We start from the raw sequence: 16,101 nt of genomic DNA, 5'->3' as shown, positions 1-16,101 counted from the left end.
CCAACCATTGCCATTTTTGTAATACAACATCAATTCTAAGCACAGAACATTTAATTTTCTCCTGTAATTTTATAAAACAAACTTTTTCTTTTTTATAGAAAAATTTGCTTAGTAGATCTCCTAAAAAATATACTCCCAGCAAAAAATAATTGATGTCATACTTTACAAACGACATCTTAATCACATCTAAAAATGCGATTGCATACTTTTCGCTTTTATAAACCAAACATATACTTACAAATTAAAAAACAGTTAAAAATGAGAAAAGAGTTGTAGAAAAGTCACTACAAACAACATATTCGAAGTACTTCAAATTTTGATGAAAAACCAATGAAATTTACATAAGCGTTTCATTGAAAGAATGTGGTTTCTTTTTGACATACAAATATCGGATTTTTACAGCTTCTAAGGACAAGATTAGATGTAGTTCAAAGTTGTCAAAAATGAACAACATCCCTCCAATGACACGCTAATGTAAAATTCATAGGTTTTTCACCTGAATTTGAATCACTTCGGGTTACTAGTTGTGATGAAAATTCTACATCTTTTTCCACACTTTTTTTTGCTGGGCTATTAAAGTACTATAATATATACAATCTCATTTAAAAAACTATTAGGTCTAAAGCCATAGTTGTTAGTACCTATGTAAAACAATTTTTTTGTATCCATAATTCATTATGATTATAAATTTTATAAATAAATAAATATCCTACATACTATAGTGGTTTAGGGTACAAAAACTGTGGTTAACATGATACCTTTTAAAGCGTGATCAGCAACTTGTAAGTCTTATTATAACAATGCTATTAATTACTTTAAAGTATTTTTAGGAAAGTTTATAATATAACATTATTAAAATTAAAAAAAATATTATTTTCCTACAGAGAATATATTTTCCTACCTCTTTAGAAATCAATTATTCTGAAATCGTTATCAAGTGTTTGACATTTGAATTCAAATTATTTTTAATATGAGATCAAACTTCCTATTGGACCGAGAGTACACACACTACATATTCAATAAGTATCAATAAAATTTTCTGAAAAATATACACATGTATGTTTGTACATATATTTATGTATGATATAAGCAATTGGCACAGTAGACCTATATGCAATTCATAAAATATCTGAAAATGCATAAATTCATTTAGTACATTTTATTATCAGAGTTCGTTTTTTAATTTATTTTTTTTTTGGTTTGATGTATTTTTTTAAGAAAGAAGGTATTAAAGATCATTATTTTAAAATTATGACATTTTCAACAATAAAATATAATATTAATAATACACCATAAAGTGATATTATTTTTGCTAACATTTCGTTCTTTGGTTTATTGGGGAATAAAGGGCTTTAAATTTATAAAAATGTTCTTTTACATTAGTTAGATTAATAAAAACACAATTTGTATTAAATCACAAATCAATTTCATTTAAAAATATTAAAAAAATATATAAAACTAAATAAGTAAGTATGTAACTAAGAACTAAGTAAAGAAATAATTATAAATATTTTATGTACAATCATATTGTTTAAGTTGATTTGACAATTAAGATTGTAAAATAATTTAAAAAGCCAATGCAAAAATATAATTAGAAATCATTTTAGATAAAAGTGAAATCAAATAATTATATAGGAAGTTACTGGTAACATTTATGAGAGAACAAAATATCTAACGTTAACAGCTAATAAAATAAATATGTATTTAAAGTTTTAATGCTTGAGGAATGCTAATTTTATTAAATAAATTTATTTGTTTTTAAATTATGTTTGTTTTTTATTTGCTGATTTTAAGAGCAGCTTTCAGGGAACTGGTAGGAAGATGCAGGGAATTACCACAGCACCACTAAAAGACTATCAAGGATGGAGGATTCATGTCAATCGTTAGATTTTACACTTTGGTAGATTTGCATCCAAAGCCAGAAATGCATCCTTTCTAGCTAAATATTCATTATAACGTATAAAAGCATATCTGTAAATAGAGATAATGAAATAAATATATTATTAATACTACTACAAATACAAATATTTAAGTTGCAGAAATGGAGCCGAATGAGGATCTTAATATTATTATTATTTATTGAAAGTCAAAGTATACAAACTTTTATATAAAATCGAATAAAAGTCCAGTCGGGTATGGGCGACCATATGATACCCTACACCAGTTATAGGTATAACGAAAATGTGACTTATTTTTTAACTAAGCACTTACCTTGAATTTTATCTTAATTCAAAGGCACTTAAGCTATTTATATCGAAAAACTGATTTTTATAATCCGGTCCAAATTTGGTAGAGGCATTTAAGCTTATATTATATAAAGTTATGCCAAATTTCATCATAATATTAGTGTTTATATAGAAAATAAGCAGGCTTATATAATATTTAGTTCTGACGATTTTGGTATATGTACTAGTTTATTTAACATAATTAAATGTCTGAAGTTATTTTCGGACATGGCCAAATCGACTCAGAAATTGATTCTAAGCTGATTGAGATACTTTAAGGACCACTATTTTTGTGCGTTACAAACATCAGCACAAACCCAATATATAATTAAAGTACTAATAAGTTAAGGTTAAGTAGGTTTCTTAATAAAAATGAGATCACATAATAAAAAATACACTAATAAAAGCTTAATTTTATATTTTCCATAACCACAAAAAAAAAAAAAAAAAACGAAATATATTACTCCCTTTTCATTAAATTTGTTACACATATACATACATACGGGGAATTTCGTGTCAAGTGACCCAACTTTTAAAATCGATGTCTTTGGATTTGGATAAAAATTGCACCAACGTTAGTACTACATATCGCACCAGCGATATGTAGGAGAACCATAGGCATGAAATGGGGTCTTAGTCCTACTATGACAAATTGGCTTTATAAAAGTGTAATTAGACCAATTCTAGCTTATGCTTCAATAATTTGGTGGACTGCTTTGGACAAAAAGTGTAATATCAAACTACTACAGGGAGTTCAGCGTACATGCTGCTTGGGTATAAGTGGTGCCATGTGTACTACTTCAACCAAGGCTCTGGAAACGTTGCTAGATATTCCACCCATTGAAACATATATAAGATATGAGGCGGCGCTTACAGCCGAACGGCTCTTTACTTTAGGCGAACTGGCCAAAAACGGTTATAGGACACGTCATCAATGTATACTGGACACATTGGAAGGTTATACACATTCATCGGACGTGCCTGATCGCATACCAGACACTGAATATGTCGGAAACTTTGAAACGCTAATCCCAGATAGAATGTCTTGGTCAAGCGGAACATTAGAGCAAATACCAGTAGGAATCCGTTGCTACACGGATGGCTCTAAATTAGGGGACAAAGTGGGTCTGGGGTTCTATATTGAAGACCCAGAAACAGAAATATACCACCGTTTACCTAATCATAACACAAGCTTCCAGGCAGAAGTACGAGCAATAACGGAATGTGTAAATTGGATTAGAATAAATATGGCGCCCACAGGGCTTAATATATTTACCGACAGCCAGAAGGCAATTTGTGCGATATCAGGTGATAGAATTAAATCTAAGACCGTATTGGATTGTAAGAAAGCTTTAACTGAATACTCTCCCAGAGGTAAGGTTCACATCATATGGGTACCAGGCCACTCGGGAGTAATCGGCAACGAAAGGGCAAATGTAATAGCTTTAAAGGGAAGGGAGCTCGATGTAGTTAACCTGACAAACGCAAAACCATTCGACGCAACAAAAGCTGAATTAAAAATATGGATGAGAGAATCCCATAAGGCCTCTTGGAATAATGAAACGGTGGGTAGAACCACAAAGATTCTATGGGGTGACCCTGATGAGAGCAAGACGAGAAATCTTCTCAAAATGAGCAAGTCTGAGGTTAGTATGATGGTACGTATTCTAAGTGGACACACAGGATTACGAGCACATCTATACAAAATTGGACGTGCGAATTCAGACGAATGTAGAGCATGTGGAGAGGACAGTGAAACTCTGGAGCACTTTCTTTGCCATTGTCAGGCATTCGTCGAAGTTAGATCCAAGTATCTTGGAAGTGATGTTATTCCGGAAATAACATTCTTAACCAACACCGATTGGAAGATTCTTAGGAATTACGTCCAGGAAACTGAGTTTCTGAACATTCAGTAAACAATTTTTTTTTTTTTTTTTTTTTTTTTCTTGAATTGGAGCGCACAACAGGCCCGATAGTGGCCTAGGTGTATTTCTTCGGATTTGATGTAGTATACATCCTCCTATCAACCTAACCTAACCTAACCTAACCTAGTACTATGGAATAGTAGACCAGACGCAAGAACTGACGGAGTCAGAGGGGATCAAAGTTGGACATTTTGGTCATACAGGATACATTCACCTATTGGTCCTAGCAAAAATTGTCCAAAAGAATTTAGATTGCTATTTCTTCATTAGTACTAACCTTAGTGCAAATTTTGTCAAAAACGATTTTTTTTATTTGGGTCACTTGACATGAAATTGCCCATATATGTACTTGCATACTTGCAATTTAAATAGTACATAATATATTATAGCCAATTCTCGTTTTTTTTTTATTATTACAATATTGCTAAAATAATACTAAAAACAATGCGATACATCCACATATATGTAGTAATATTAACAAAAAAAAAACTTACTCAACGTAATCAAAATCAATTGTGGAATGTTCAGCTTGAATTAGACACCATATGACCCAGAAGAAATGAGCAGCTAATGCAAATTGGTTCACCTGCACATATAATGCCTCTACTTCGGCATCACTGATTTGTGATCTCTGTAGATATGTTTGTAAATAGACTCTCAGCCATTTCATTTGGAAATCTCGACTAGGGTAACGGGTGTAGTCGACGGTGTCAACACCGGCAAATTCAGTAAAATGATTTCCAATATCAAAGGCCTGATAGTTGTAGTCCGCATATTCATAGTCGATAAATGTCACAGTTTGAGATGATTCTGTATAGATAACATTGCCCAGCAATAAATCGTTATGGGTAAATACTAAAGGTGATCCCAAAGCTTCCAATCGTTTGTAGAGTTCTGAGAATTCCTTACGCATTCGTGTAATAGGTAAAAATGTGCCTTCAAGTCTATATATGAATCGCAAACAAAAAACCAAGAAAGAAAAATCAAGATACAGTGATTAGTAAAATTTCATGATTCGAAATAATATGTTTGTTAATTAACAGACATGAACATGCATGATCACGAGGTATAATTCTTTCAATTTTCATTCGTTCGTTTGATATTTCTGTTGTTGTACAACCGATTTCTTTGTTACCACAATAATGCATACGAACGAATGTGAACGAACGACAAACTACGTACAATAACAACGAGTCATAGCTAAACCGCCGGCCAGCCGACAGCCTTGACGTTTTTCGTTTGTTCTCTGATCCGTTCGACCACTCGGACCGACCTCTCAACGTAGTTTTCTACAAAATAATGAATTTTTGTTTGGCATATTGCAGAAAATAGAAACTAAATCAATGTTTATCTATTCCGTAGACAATTACCTTTTATGTTTGTTGGCATCAGTGAATTTAACAGGTACTAAATCAAAGAAACTTTGTGTTTTTTTCCACAGCATTGGCACAGGCTTGGCATCGTGGTTCCAATTAGGCTTAACCAATCTATGCATATCAGCCATACGTTGAGCCACCAACGACCACACTTCTGGTCGAAGAACACTCTCGGGATTGAGAGTTACACCAGGTACAAAATCATAAACCAACCCATTTTTGAAAGTTGCATAAAGACTTGGTGCAAATCCATATGAGTGCAAAAGGATTATATTTCGGGTTTCGGCCTTACGATCTATAAGTAGGTCTGTTTTGTTGCCATATACTCTAACGAGTACTACGTTTTTCGTAGGCGGAGCTTCACATGTAGTCGTCATGTTTGTGTTTGTTGACATTGCAGATTCAGGGTCTGTATCGGCGTCAGCGTCGCTAAGATTTCCGGAGTCATTGTTATCATCAGCTGTGCTCTCCGCGGTGATGTTTGTATTTGAACTTTGTGACAGAACATCTGAATCTGAATGATCACTTTCGTTGATTTTCGTATTATGAAGATTGTTTGTAATGGAAGTAATGCGATAATCGTTGGGAGGATTATAAAAACAACCCACTAACTTATTAGTAATACCATCGGTAAATTTCTGTAAATACACAATAAAATTGAAAGTAAAATATCATTACAATCAGATATGGAAATAAACATGCTTTACTTGATGGTATAAAAGAGAAAACAAATTTACTATTTCAAGTTTTAATTAACCGTAAAAAAGCAAAAAACTTATAAAAAATATATACATACGTATGTATGTAAATGTACTAATAACTACATCATTAATTTGCTAAACTAATTATTAAGAATGCAAATGTTATTATTACTTATAGATAAGATAAAATATGAAAATTATTTAAGTTATTAATCAAGATAAAGTCAAAACAAACAACCATAAAATTAAAAAGCAAACCAACCAGTGATTATGCTAAATTTATACAGATGGAAGGACGTTGGTCGTTTCTTTCTTGATCTGCAACTTAAACATTGCAACAAAAACTTAATAGAAACTCTTTTCCGTAGAGAAGTACCCAGTATGCTTCGCAACAAAAATATAAAAAAAATTCACTTTACGTTTTAGAAGAAACTTTATCAAAATATTGAGGTGTGCGGCTACCATACTTTGGATTTTTGGTTTGTTACAAATTGAAATAAATATGTATTTAATTATACGAAAATTTTCTTTTCATAAAATACATTTTTATTACTAAGTATAATGAATATCAATGTTAGTTAAAATTCAAACAATTTGTTAGAAAATTGAATGCCTAATTAAAGTATGAAACAACAAAATACAAAAAAAAAGTAATTCAATTAAAAGTTAAAATTTAGTTATACAGTTTTAAACACTTGTAAGCATGCTATTTAATAAAAAAATTCCATTGATATTGTCGGAACATTTTAATCAATCATAATACACACTCAATTATTTAGCATTGTTGCAATTGTATAAGCAATGTCTAAAATATTTTATTATATGACTGAGATTTCATCGCGAATAAAAAAAATAATTTAATAGCTTTGTTATTGTATTAACACTTATAAACATGAAAATTTACGGTTGCGATATACATTCACATATATGTATGTATATATGTATGAATAACAGGTGAAGGGAAGAAGGAAAAATATAACACATGAATATAATATATAATCGTAGTACTAGAAGTTTTTTGATAATATAATACACTACACTGCCGCTTACTAAAATATGAGATGTATTTTTGGTAAGTATTTTTTTATTCAAATTTTGAATTATTCATCACTTTCTGAGAAGGGAAGTGAGAACAGAATATAAAACAAATATTTCTTTGTATATCTTATTGTAACAGTTCAACTGTGCCAGATAGTTCTTTGCTGCGAAAAAAACTTTTTGTTGAAACAGCTGTCGCTGTGTTTACCATCTAGCTAAAGTCGTACCGGAGCGAATTGTCGTTAAAATATAAAATGTTCAGATATGTTGGCTAATATTTTTCTTTATTTTTGTAAAAATATAATAATTGAGTCATTAGCTTTTTTATTATATTTAATAATAAAACATAAAAATGTTACCAAATTTTAGTTTGTTTATTTTTCGCATAATCTAAATAATCCTACTGAAATTGAAATAATACGAAATAGTTTTAAGTTTTCATATTTTTAATGTTTGTAAAACATAACTAAGTTGTACACATCTGAAAATAGGCAGTCCTTATAGTTAGTGTTAAGTTTCGACAAATGAATAATAAATTTAATTTTCATATAATTTTCCTTAAGATATAAAATATCACTTCAGATACAAACTTACAAAATGTAATATCTCCTTATTTTGACCTAATCCTTCTAAATGAAGTATATCAGACCTTTAAAATCTTAATACAATTACAAAGCGAGTAAGACATTAAAGGCCTGCACAAGACAACTATAATGCCACAATTTGCTAAAAAATTCCGTATGCTTTGATGGCGCACACAATAATTTTGTAATCAAACAGAGAGCCTTTGGCTGAAATCGAAACAACAGCCACCAGATTGATAGACTAAAAACTAAGCCAACGGACCAATAAAACCTTATACAAAACGAAAATGTTATGCTGATCAGTCCATATTTAGACACACATTGCACATGATACCCTACACTACTTTGTTGGGTATCATGTAGGAATCAGTGTAATATTTTGACATTTATAGATACAATAGATAAAAGCTTGATAAAAAAAATATTAATAAGGCATACAGGTGGTCGAAAAAGTTCACTAAACGAAGAAAAAAATGTTTATGAAATGACAAAGACTTAAGTCATTTTTATCAATTAGAAATTGCCTAAGAAAAAACAACAAAAGTCCCATAATTTTTTAAATTGTATACGAAAGATTAGTTTCAATGTGTACATCATCATAAGTATACAAATAACAAACAGATTTTTGACGTATGAAACCAAAGTCCAAAATTATATTTAGAATCTCTATCTCCGTGAATACAGTCGAGATGAAATCAATGACAGACAGCACATAAATTTATAGTATCTATTTTGTAATTTATACATATATTTTAAATAAAAACAAAATCTATAAACAGTTTCTAAATATTGTCGCGTGTTTTAAAAAATCACGCCACATGAATGAAATGTACTTTTTATATGTATACAGTGGCGAACAATTTAGAGACAAATAGAAACAATGTTAGAAAAAGATTTTCTATAGCAAAATTGATGTTTGAAATATTAATGCATTAATGTAGAACTCAATTAATCGATTTACAAATTTATATAACGATAATAATTATTCTTTTACAGGTTTTTTGAGTGTTTTTAGTAAAAAAATGATATGAAAGAATTATTTTTTATTGAATATAAATCAAAATAAAAGAAATCGTTAATGTTGGTCAACTAGAACAATTACGGCATGTTTTGAAGGTGAGAGAAATCCTAAAAATATTTTAGCTTGATAATATGTATGTATATTAGAGGTGTCCAAAAAATATAACTTGTGCTTGGATGTGTCTTATATTGTTCATTAGTGTCTAAAAGTAAGTGGTGTAAAATTTTAGCCCAATCGGATAACGGGAACCCATGCCGGAAATCATTTGAAAAGTGTAAAATTGAGTAAACAATAAGACTTTTTTGATTTCTTAAAAATATAATTACATTTTCTTTGAAAAAATGGCTACATTAATTTTGGGCAAATAAATTTTTTAGATTCACTTAAAATGAATCTATATTTGCAAAAAATATATTCGCAGAATTTTAAAATAGTATAAAATAAAAGCAACATAATAAACCTTAAACATTTTAAACATTGTGAGTCTTATTCATAGTTTTATCAAAGGTTTATAAATCAAATTTTCATACAAAATATGTTCTATAAAAATGTTTATGTATAAGACTGTGTGTATAATCACCAAGGCAAGGATTTTCATGCACTAAAAAAATTAAAATATGCACTAAAAATGTGGAAACTATGCACCAAAAAAATATACACTATGTCACTAAAGTCTACAAATGATTTTAATTTTGGTATTTTTCTGTGTATTAAAGGAAAATAAAAAAATCTTTTACATTATTGTAAATGTTATATTTTGGGAAATAAAAATCATAAGAAATCGTTTATCAATTCCAATAAATAAAATATTTTTAAAAGAAAAATAATTTTTTTCATGTTTTGAATTTTACAAAAGTCTACAAACGTCGATTAATAAAAAATAAATTACATTTCGGAATGGTTTTTTTTTTTTTTTTTTTTTGTTATATTGGAATTGAAAAACATTGTCTTTTGACCAGCATTGCCACTGACCAAATTTTTGTCAAAAAACTACCAAAATCGTTTGAAAATCATATATAATTATTTTTTGAGAAAAGTGTGACTTATTTATTAAGGTATTTCGTCGCCTAAAATGCAAAATTGTGTTAAACTATGTATAAACGGTTATTAGATCTTACTATATTGGCAGAAAATTTTTCTGAAAATGTCTATCGTTCGTGTCAACTTACAATTTTTAGACATTTTCTGAACATTTGTAAGATCTATAAACCATGTATCACAGCTTTTATGATAAATACATTTCTTGAGATTCATTTTTAATTTGTGTAGGGAAACGTCCTTGAAGATATGATATGAATATATATTTTGTACCTAATTGCAAGGATTAAAATGTTTAGATTAAATTTGCTATACCTATATAATTGTATCCAGACCCAATACAAATCCGAAAACACCTGGAAAATAATTTTAATGTTCAAAAATATGTTGGTTATGTAGCAATTGTAAACAAATTTACCCCCACTCAGTTTGAAGTACCCAGAAATCATAATATCGGTACCCTAACTGCCACATTAAATAGCCCAAAATAATATTAATAAGGACCTGTTTTTTGGCAATAGAGTTCTAATAATTTGCGACAATATGATTTCAACCAAAAAGTTTTCAATATTTTGTTCCTCTTTGCATTTCAGGTGACTACTTAGATACAATTAGTCATACACTACATATTTTTTTGTTTCAGAATTTCAGACAAAACTTTGCCCTAGCTCCCACATTAGGTCGTTCTCAAAAAATTACAATGAAATTTGAGATAAAATTAACATAAATTGTTGGTTATGTAGCAATTGTAAACAAATTTACCCCCACTCAGTTTGAAGTACCCAGAAATCATAATATCGGTACCCTAACTGCCACATTAAATAGCCCAAAATAATATTAATAAGGACCTGTTTTTTGGCAATAGAGTTCTAATAATTTGCGACAATATGATTTCAACCAAAAAGTTTTCAATATTTTGTTCCTCTTTGCATTTCAGGTGACTACTTAGATACAATTAGTCATACACTACATATTTTTTTGTTTCAGAATTTCAGACAAAACTTTGCCCTAGCTCCCACATTAGGTCGTTCTCAAAAAATTACAATGAAATTTGAGATAAAATTAACATAAATTGTTTTAAGAAATAAAGGGCTCTACAAAAATCTTTTGTTTTCAATCCTCAAGTCCTGTTATAAGGCGATATTCCGAACTCCATTTAATGATTCAAAAATGTAATAAGATTTTGATATACAAAAATTTTAATATTTTAATACATTAATAAATAAATAATTAAATTGGTAATATTCTTTATAAGTATGTGTTTTGACAAACCTACCAAAAATCGATTTAAACTATCATCCTACCAAATGAAAAAAAATCCTACCAAATTTGGTAGGAAAAGACCAAAACGGCAACGCTGCTTATGATTTATATTTCTCAAAACATAACATTTACAAAATTGTGAAAGAATTTTTTAATTTTCTTTATTACATCGGAAAATACCGAACAAAGACTTATGTGGCATAGTGTATATGACCATATGATACCCTATATCAATTATAATTACATTTTAAATATGATTTAATATAAATAAAAGCGCATTGATATTGAATTTTAACTTTATTGCGATATATTTAACAATTTTTTATGAAACATATTTTCTTTAAAGAGGGTTTATATCGGGGCTAACGTCAAATGTTTATGTTTATATAAACGTGGTATTAGGGGAGTTTATATGGGGGATAGGGTCAAAAGAGCTTCGATTATGATGATTTTTGTATAGCTATTGCTTTATTTAACATGAGCTTAAAATCTTTATTCGGGAGGTACGGGTTGTAGGACCAATATTTTTGCCTGTTATAAACATCAGCACGAAGGAATACTCCCTCCACTTATTCATAATGAAAAACGAGCTGCTAACTATATTGCTGCTAACTATATTGCTGCTAACTATATTGCTGCTAACTTATTTGTGTGTAAATTACAATAAGGGAAGGATAGCAGCTCGTTAGTTAGTAGTTAGGTTTTTATTATGAATAATACCATAAGTATTCTAATATTTTTGATTTGTTTTTATTATTGACGAATAATGCAGTCAAATTTTTTTTTAATTTACTGTAGATATTTTCTTTCAGTAGATTACAAATACAGTGGAAAGTTTTATAAAAATGTAAACAATTATCATGACAAAAATATGCATTATCTGTTGAAAATGTATATTTATAAAAACATATGTATGTATGTAAATATATAAACACTAATCTATATACACAGCAGGTATACATACATTCTGAGCGAATGCCTTTAAAAATACAAACACCAGTTTTATAACAATATACTTTAGATAAGTAAAAAATCAAAAACAGACGAACAAAAGTGTTTTGTTTGTGAATAATTCCAAAAACATACACTTAAATGCAAATTTTAAATGCGCACTTTACAAAATGATCATATGATTTAGTATTTCATTAAAAAACAATAAAAAAACAGAAGCTATTGTTTGTTTTAATTAATAGTTTAACAAATTATTATTTGCAATGCAAATATTAAGATCTTGTTCATAGCATACCTATGAGATGAAATATAAGGCGGTATTAAAAACTAATTGTAGAATCTACAATGTAGATATAATATTGGGAAATAATTTCCTATTAATATGCTGTCTTTTAATTTATTTAATCGAGCCCATATAGGGCCATATATGATTAATATATTACAAAAATACGTAGTGATCAATAATTACAATAGATTTTTTAATTGATAACATTTTAGGCATATACATTTTTATTCTTCCTTAATTGATATTCCTTAAATAATCTACATACGTTTTTTTTTATTGAGTAACTAAAAGTTTTCAGGTTTCTAGGAAGTTTATTCCAAATTCTAGATGATCGTACTAAAAATGACCTTTTAAAAATACCACTATTAATTCTTGGTCAAATTATTTTCTGACTTTGAAAAGTACGTGCAACAGATGTTGGTTTGTGTGTATTTACTATGCAATATAGTGTTAGCATTATTCTCGTATTTATCAAATTCTCGAACGAAAAGGAATTCAAATGAGAAATCCAACACTGGTCCCGAAATTTTATTGAGAAAAATATACCGCAAGATTCTGTTATATATTACAGTCAAATATTTAATATAGCTTTTAGTAGTACCACTAATGATTTCAAGGCAATAGAGAATGTGCGTCATGAGTTAAGAGTGAGATATTCTAAGGCGTACAGGTTTAGGTAGAAAACAATCTAAATTAGTATTGCCAACTTTAGATCCAACTGCAGATATATGTTTCCTAAAATTAAATTCTTTATCAATTATTACACCTAAACAATGCACGACATTTACGAACTGTATACATACATTGTTAAATAATGTATTAATAAAATAATGGAATAATTCAAATCTGATTTTCCCGGGAAGTAATATTCAATATCGAATACCGCGATTTATGAATACCAGTACCTATTAATATACATTCTTTATGAGTTAATAGGTATTTACGTACAACTTTTATGAAAACATTGTTATAGTTAAATTAGAATTAAATGATTTGCCTTATTTCGTGAACGATTAATTATTATAAGTATTATTTACAAAGCTTTCTTAATAAATTAAACTAATTTTATAATCTAACATTGAATTAATTATTATAAGTATTATTTACAAAGCTTTTTTAATAATTTATACTAATTTTATAATCTAACATTGAATTATAATTTAATTCATAGAAACTATTACATAATTATAAAGCTATAAATAAAATTAATTCTATGATGTAAAAATCATCTTAAAATCACTAAACGATAATGTAAAATGTCGTAATTTTACTAAGAAAAAGCTTGAGTAGTATTTATACAAATGTTTATTAGGGTTATAACTAAAATATTGTAGTGTATTTAGTTATAACTAGGACAGTCTTATTCCAATGTATTTAATATATCAATTCAAAAAGATTACATTATAAATTTCGTAATTATTTTAAATTACAGGGCGAATAGTTCCGTGTTCATTAATTGATAGTTTAAGTTTCATTTTTAAATAAATATGCATATAGAATTATGCTGACAGCGGCTGATATCAAGAAACGGTCAATAAGTTATCAAATATTCCTAATGTGGAAATACTTTGTATATGTATATGTCTGTATACAATATGGTCTTGAGCAAATTTTATTCAATATTTTCAGGGGTAAATGAACTAAATATGTTTCCTGGCATAATTTAAAAAATATTTTTAATGATAATATTGAAAATGATATAAATTCATATATTTTGAGCATACAAGGAAATGGATCTCATTGAAACTTTTAATACAGCTTAATAAAGTTATATTAAAAGTTTTTAAATGCATTTTGTAAAAAAAAAAGTATGTAGGTACCTATATAGAATTGCTATATATATAAATGCGTTCTGATTTTACATGTAAAAACGTTTTAAAAATTTTATTAGCTAAATTCATCCAATATAAGAAATTGCTTATATTTACTAATTATTTTCAAGGAAATTTTTGAACATCTTACCTACACTCGAAACTTGAAAAATTTAACATTGAATTATATACAAAGTTATTAGTCTTAAAATGACATATTTTTATAGTAATTTTTTGGGGGTTTCGCGGTTAATTTAAGTTTAAAAAACGAAAATAAAATATGTATATAATTTTTTGTTTTAAATTCAAACAAAAAAATTAATATCTGTTTAACTATTAAAAAAATGAATAGAAACTACCTATTACCTATCAATGATATACAATTCATTACCATCTCCAATAATAACAAAATACCGAAGGCACATTATTCGCTAGTTACCTTGAATTGAACAAAATTAAGATCCCATGTTGGTCGTATTACTTTTAAGATTTCTTTAGCTCCTTCAATAACGGCATTTTCATCGATGTGTATGGGCACAAATGGCACTGTGGTTTCTACGGCAATTTGTGACGATGATGAGTGAGGCTGAGCTGACGCACTATTTGAGACAGACGTTACAAGATTTTTCGATGAGCATTTGCCATTATTTACACAAGTATTGTTAAAAGCAGTTGCAGAAGAAAGCTTTACAATATTTGGAACACGGTTAATACCAGTTGCAGTGTTCTCAGTATAACAATTTATTTTAGTTTCTGTGCCCATACTATTGATCCAAACTTAATAACAAAATTAGTAGGAGGAACTTGTAAAGTTGATTCAAAGATGTATTGCGTTGTTATTTTTCAATTAGGTTTGTAGATATTTGAATGAATTGCAATTAAACGATTTTTGACTATAGAATACGTTCTTTAGTCAATTTAATTAAAATATAATTTCTTTGCGTCAAAAATCTTAACTTTAAGGTGTAGCTGCAATTACAAATTCCTCACCAAACGAGAAGGTAAACAAAACAGCCAACAACCAAGTTCAAACACAAGAAACAAACGGACCGACAGTTTTTCAAACGCAATAATCGCGCAGAATTTTTGATTTAGATTTTTTTATATTCTTTTTGTAGAATTTTTGTTAATTTTTTTATATATTTATGCTTTCCAAAAACTGTAGGTACACTCACACAAACATTAACAAAGTTATCAACAAAAATATTTTGTTTCTAAAATCTATTTTTATCGATTTTTCACGTAATAATTGTGTGGTAGTAAAATTATGTGGCCTTTGTATTTATTCCTTTTTAGTTGTTGTTGTTTCCTTTTGATTTGTTTTAACAATTAAGTTAACAATTTGTTGTATGTTCTAAAAATGTTTTTCAGTATATAAGTACAATTTGTTAATAAAATTATTTAAGCATTTATTTATTTTATGTTATCTGAAATAAATGCGGTAAAACACGATATTTTGCAAAATATTGCCGAAACACGTCAATTTTCGTCGAAATACTTTTTCAAACTGAGAGCAGAAAGAAGCGCCGACAAACATTAACGACGGCGTCTGACACCATGCCTATCGGCGGCGGTTTAAAATCGGCTGGCAAAATTTTCAGCTATTTTTTTACATTGTCAACAGCAATAGTAGTGCGTAATTTTCAGTAAAAATATTTAGCAAATTTATGATAGCAATTAATTTTTTTACTTTGCTCTCAATCAAAAAATATCATAAAAAGTACGCAAACGCAAATTTGTAAAAAATTTCTAAATTTTGTTTATAACTAAAGATTATTCCCTAGTCTGAAGTTACTATACAAACATATTAAAATCAGTGTTTACTTTTACTAATATATTAGTCAGCATATACCGCAAAATACACGTTTTTATCACTCGCCAT

At 28.5% G+C, this 16,101-nt stretch overlaps 1 protein-coding gene across 1 annotated transcript; it reads right to left on the bottom strand.

Moving 5' to 3' along the window:
* Window positions 1-1,171: 1,171 nt before the first annotated feature.
* Window positions 1,172-15,729, bottom strand: LOC119599894 (ethanolamine kinase). Its single transcript, XM_037949825.1, has 4 exons — window positions 14,659-15,729; window positions 5,521-6,164; window positions 4,645-5,094; window positions 1,172-1,971 (listed from the first exon to the last, which is right to left on the bottom strand). Exons 1-4 carry the CDS (start codon window positions 14,980-14,982, stop codon window positions 1,884-1,886), a joined length of 1,506 nt encoding a protein of 501 aa, XP_037805753.1. The 5' UTR covers window positions 14,983-15,729; the 3' UTR covers window positions 1,172-1,883.
* Between the last annotated feature and the right edge of the window lie 372 nt (window positions 15,730-16,101).

Source organism: Lucilia sericata, unplaced genomic scaffold (assembly GCF_015586225.1).
Source record: "Lucilia sericata isolate MDLA Ls3-8-SP2 unplaced genomic scaffold, ASM1558622v1 Contig000003F_arrow, whole genome shotgun sequence".
Taxonomy (NCBI): Eukaryota; Metazoa; Arthropoda; class Insecta; order Diptera; family Calliphoridae; genus Lucilia; species Lucilia sericata.
The sequence above is the reverse complement of the archived record's forward strand: the minus strand, read 5'-3'. Positions and strand labels throughout refer to the sequence as shown.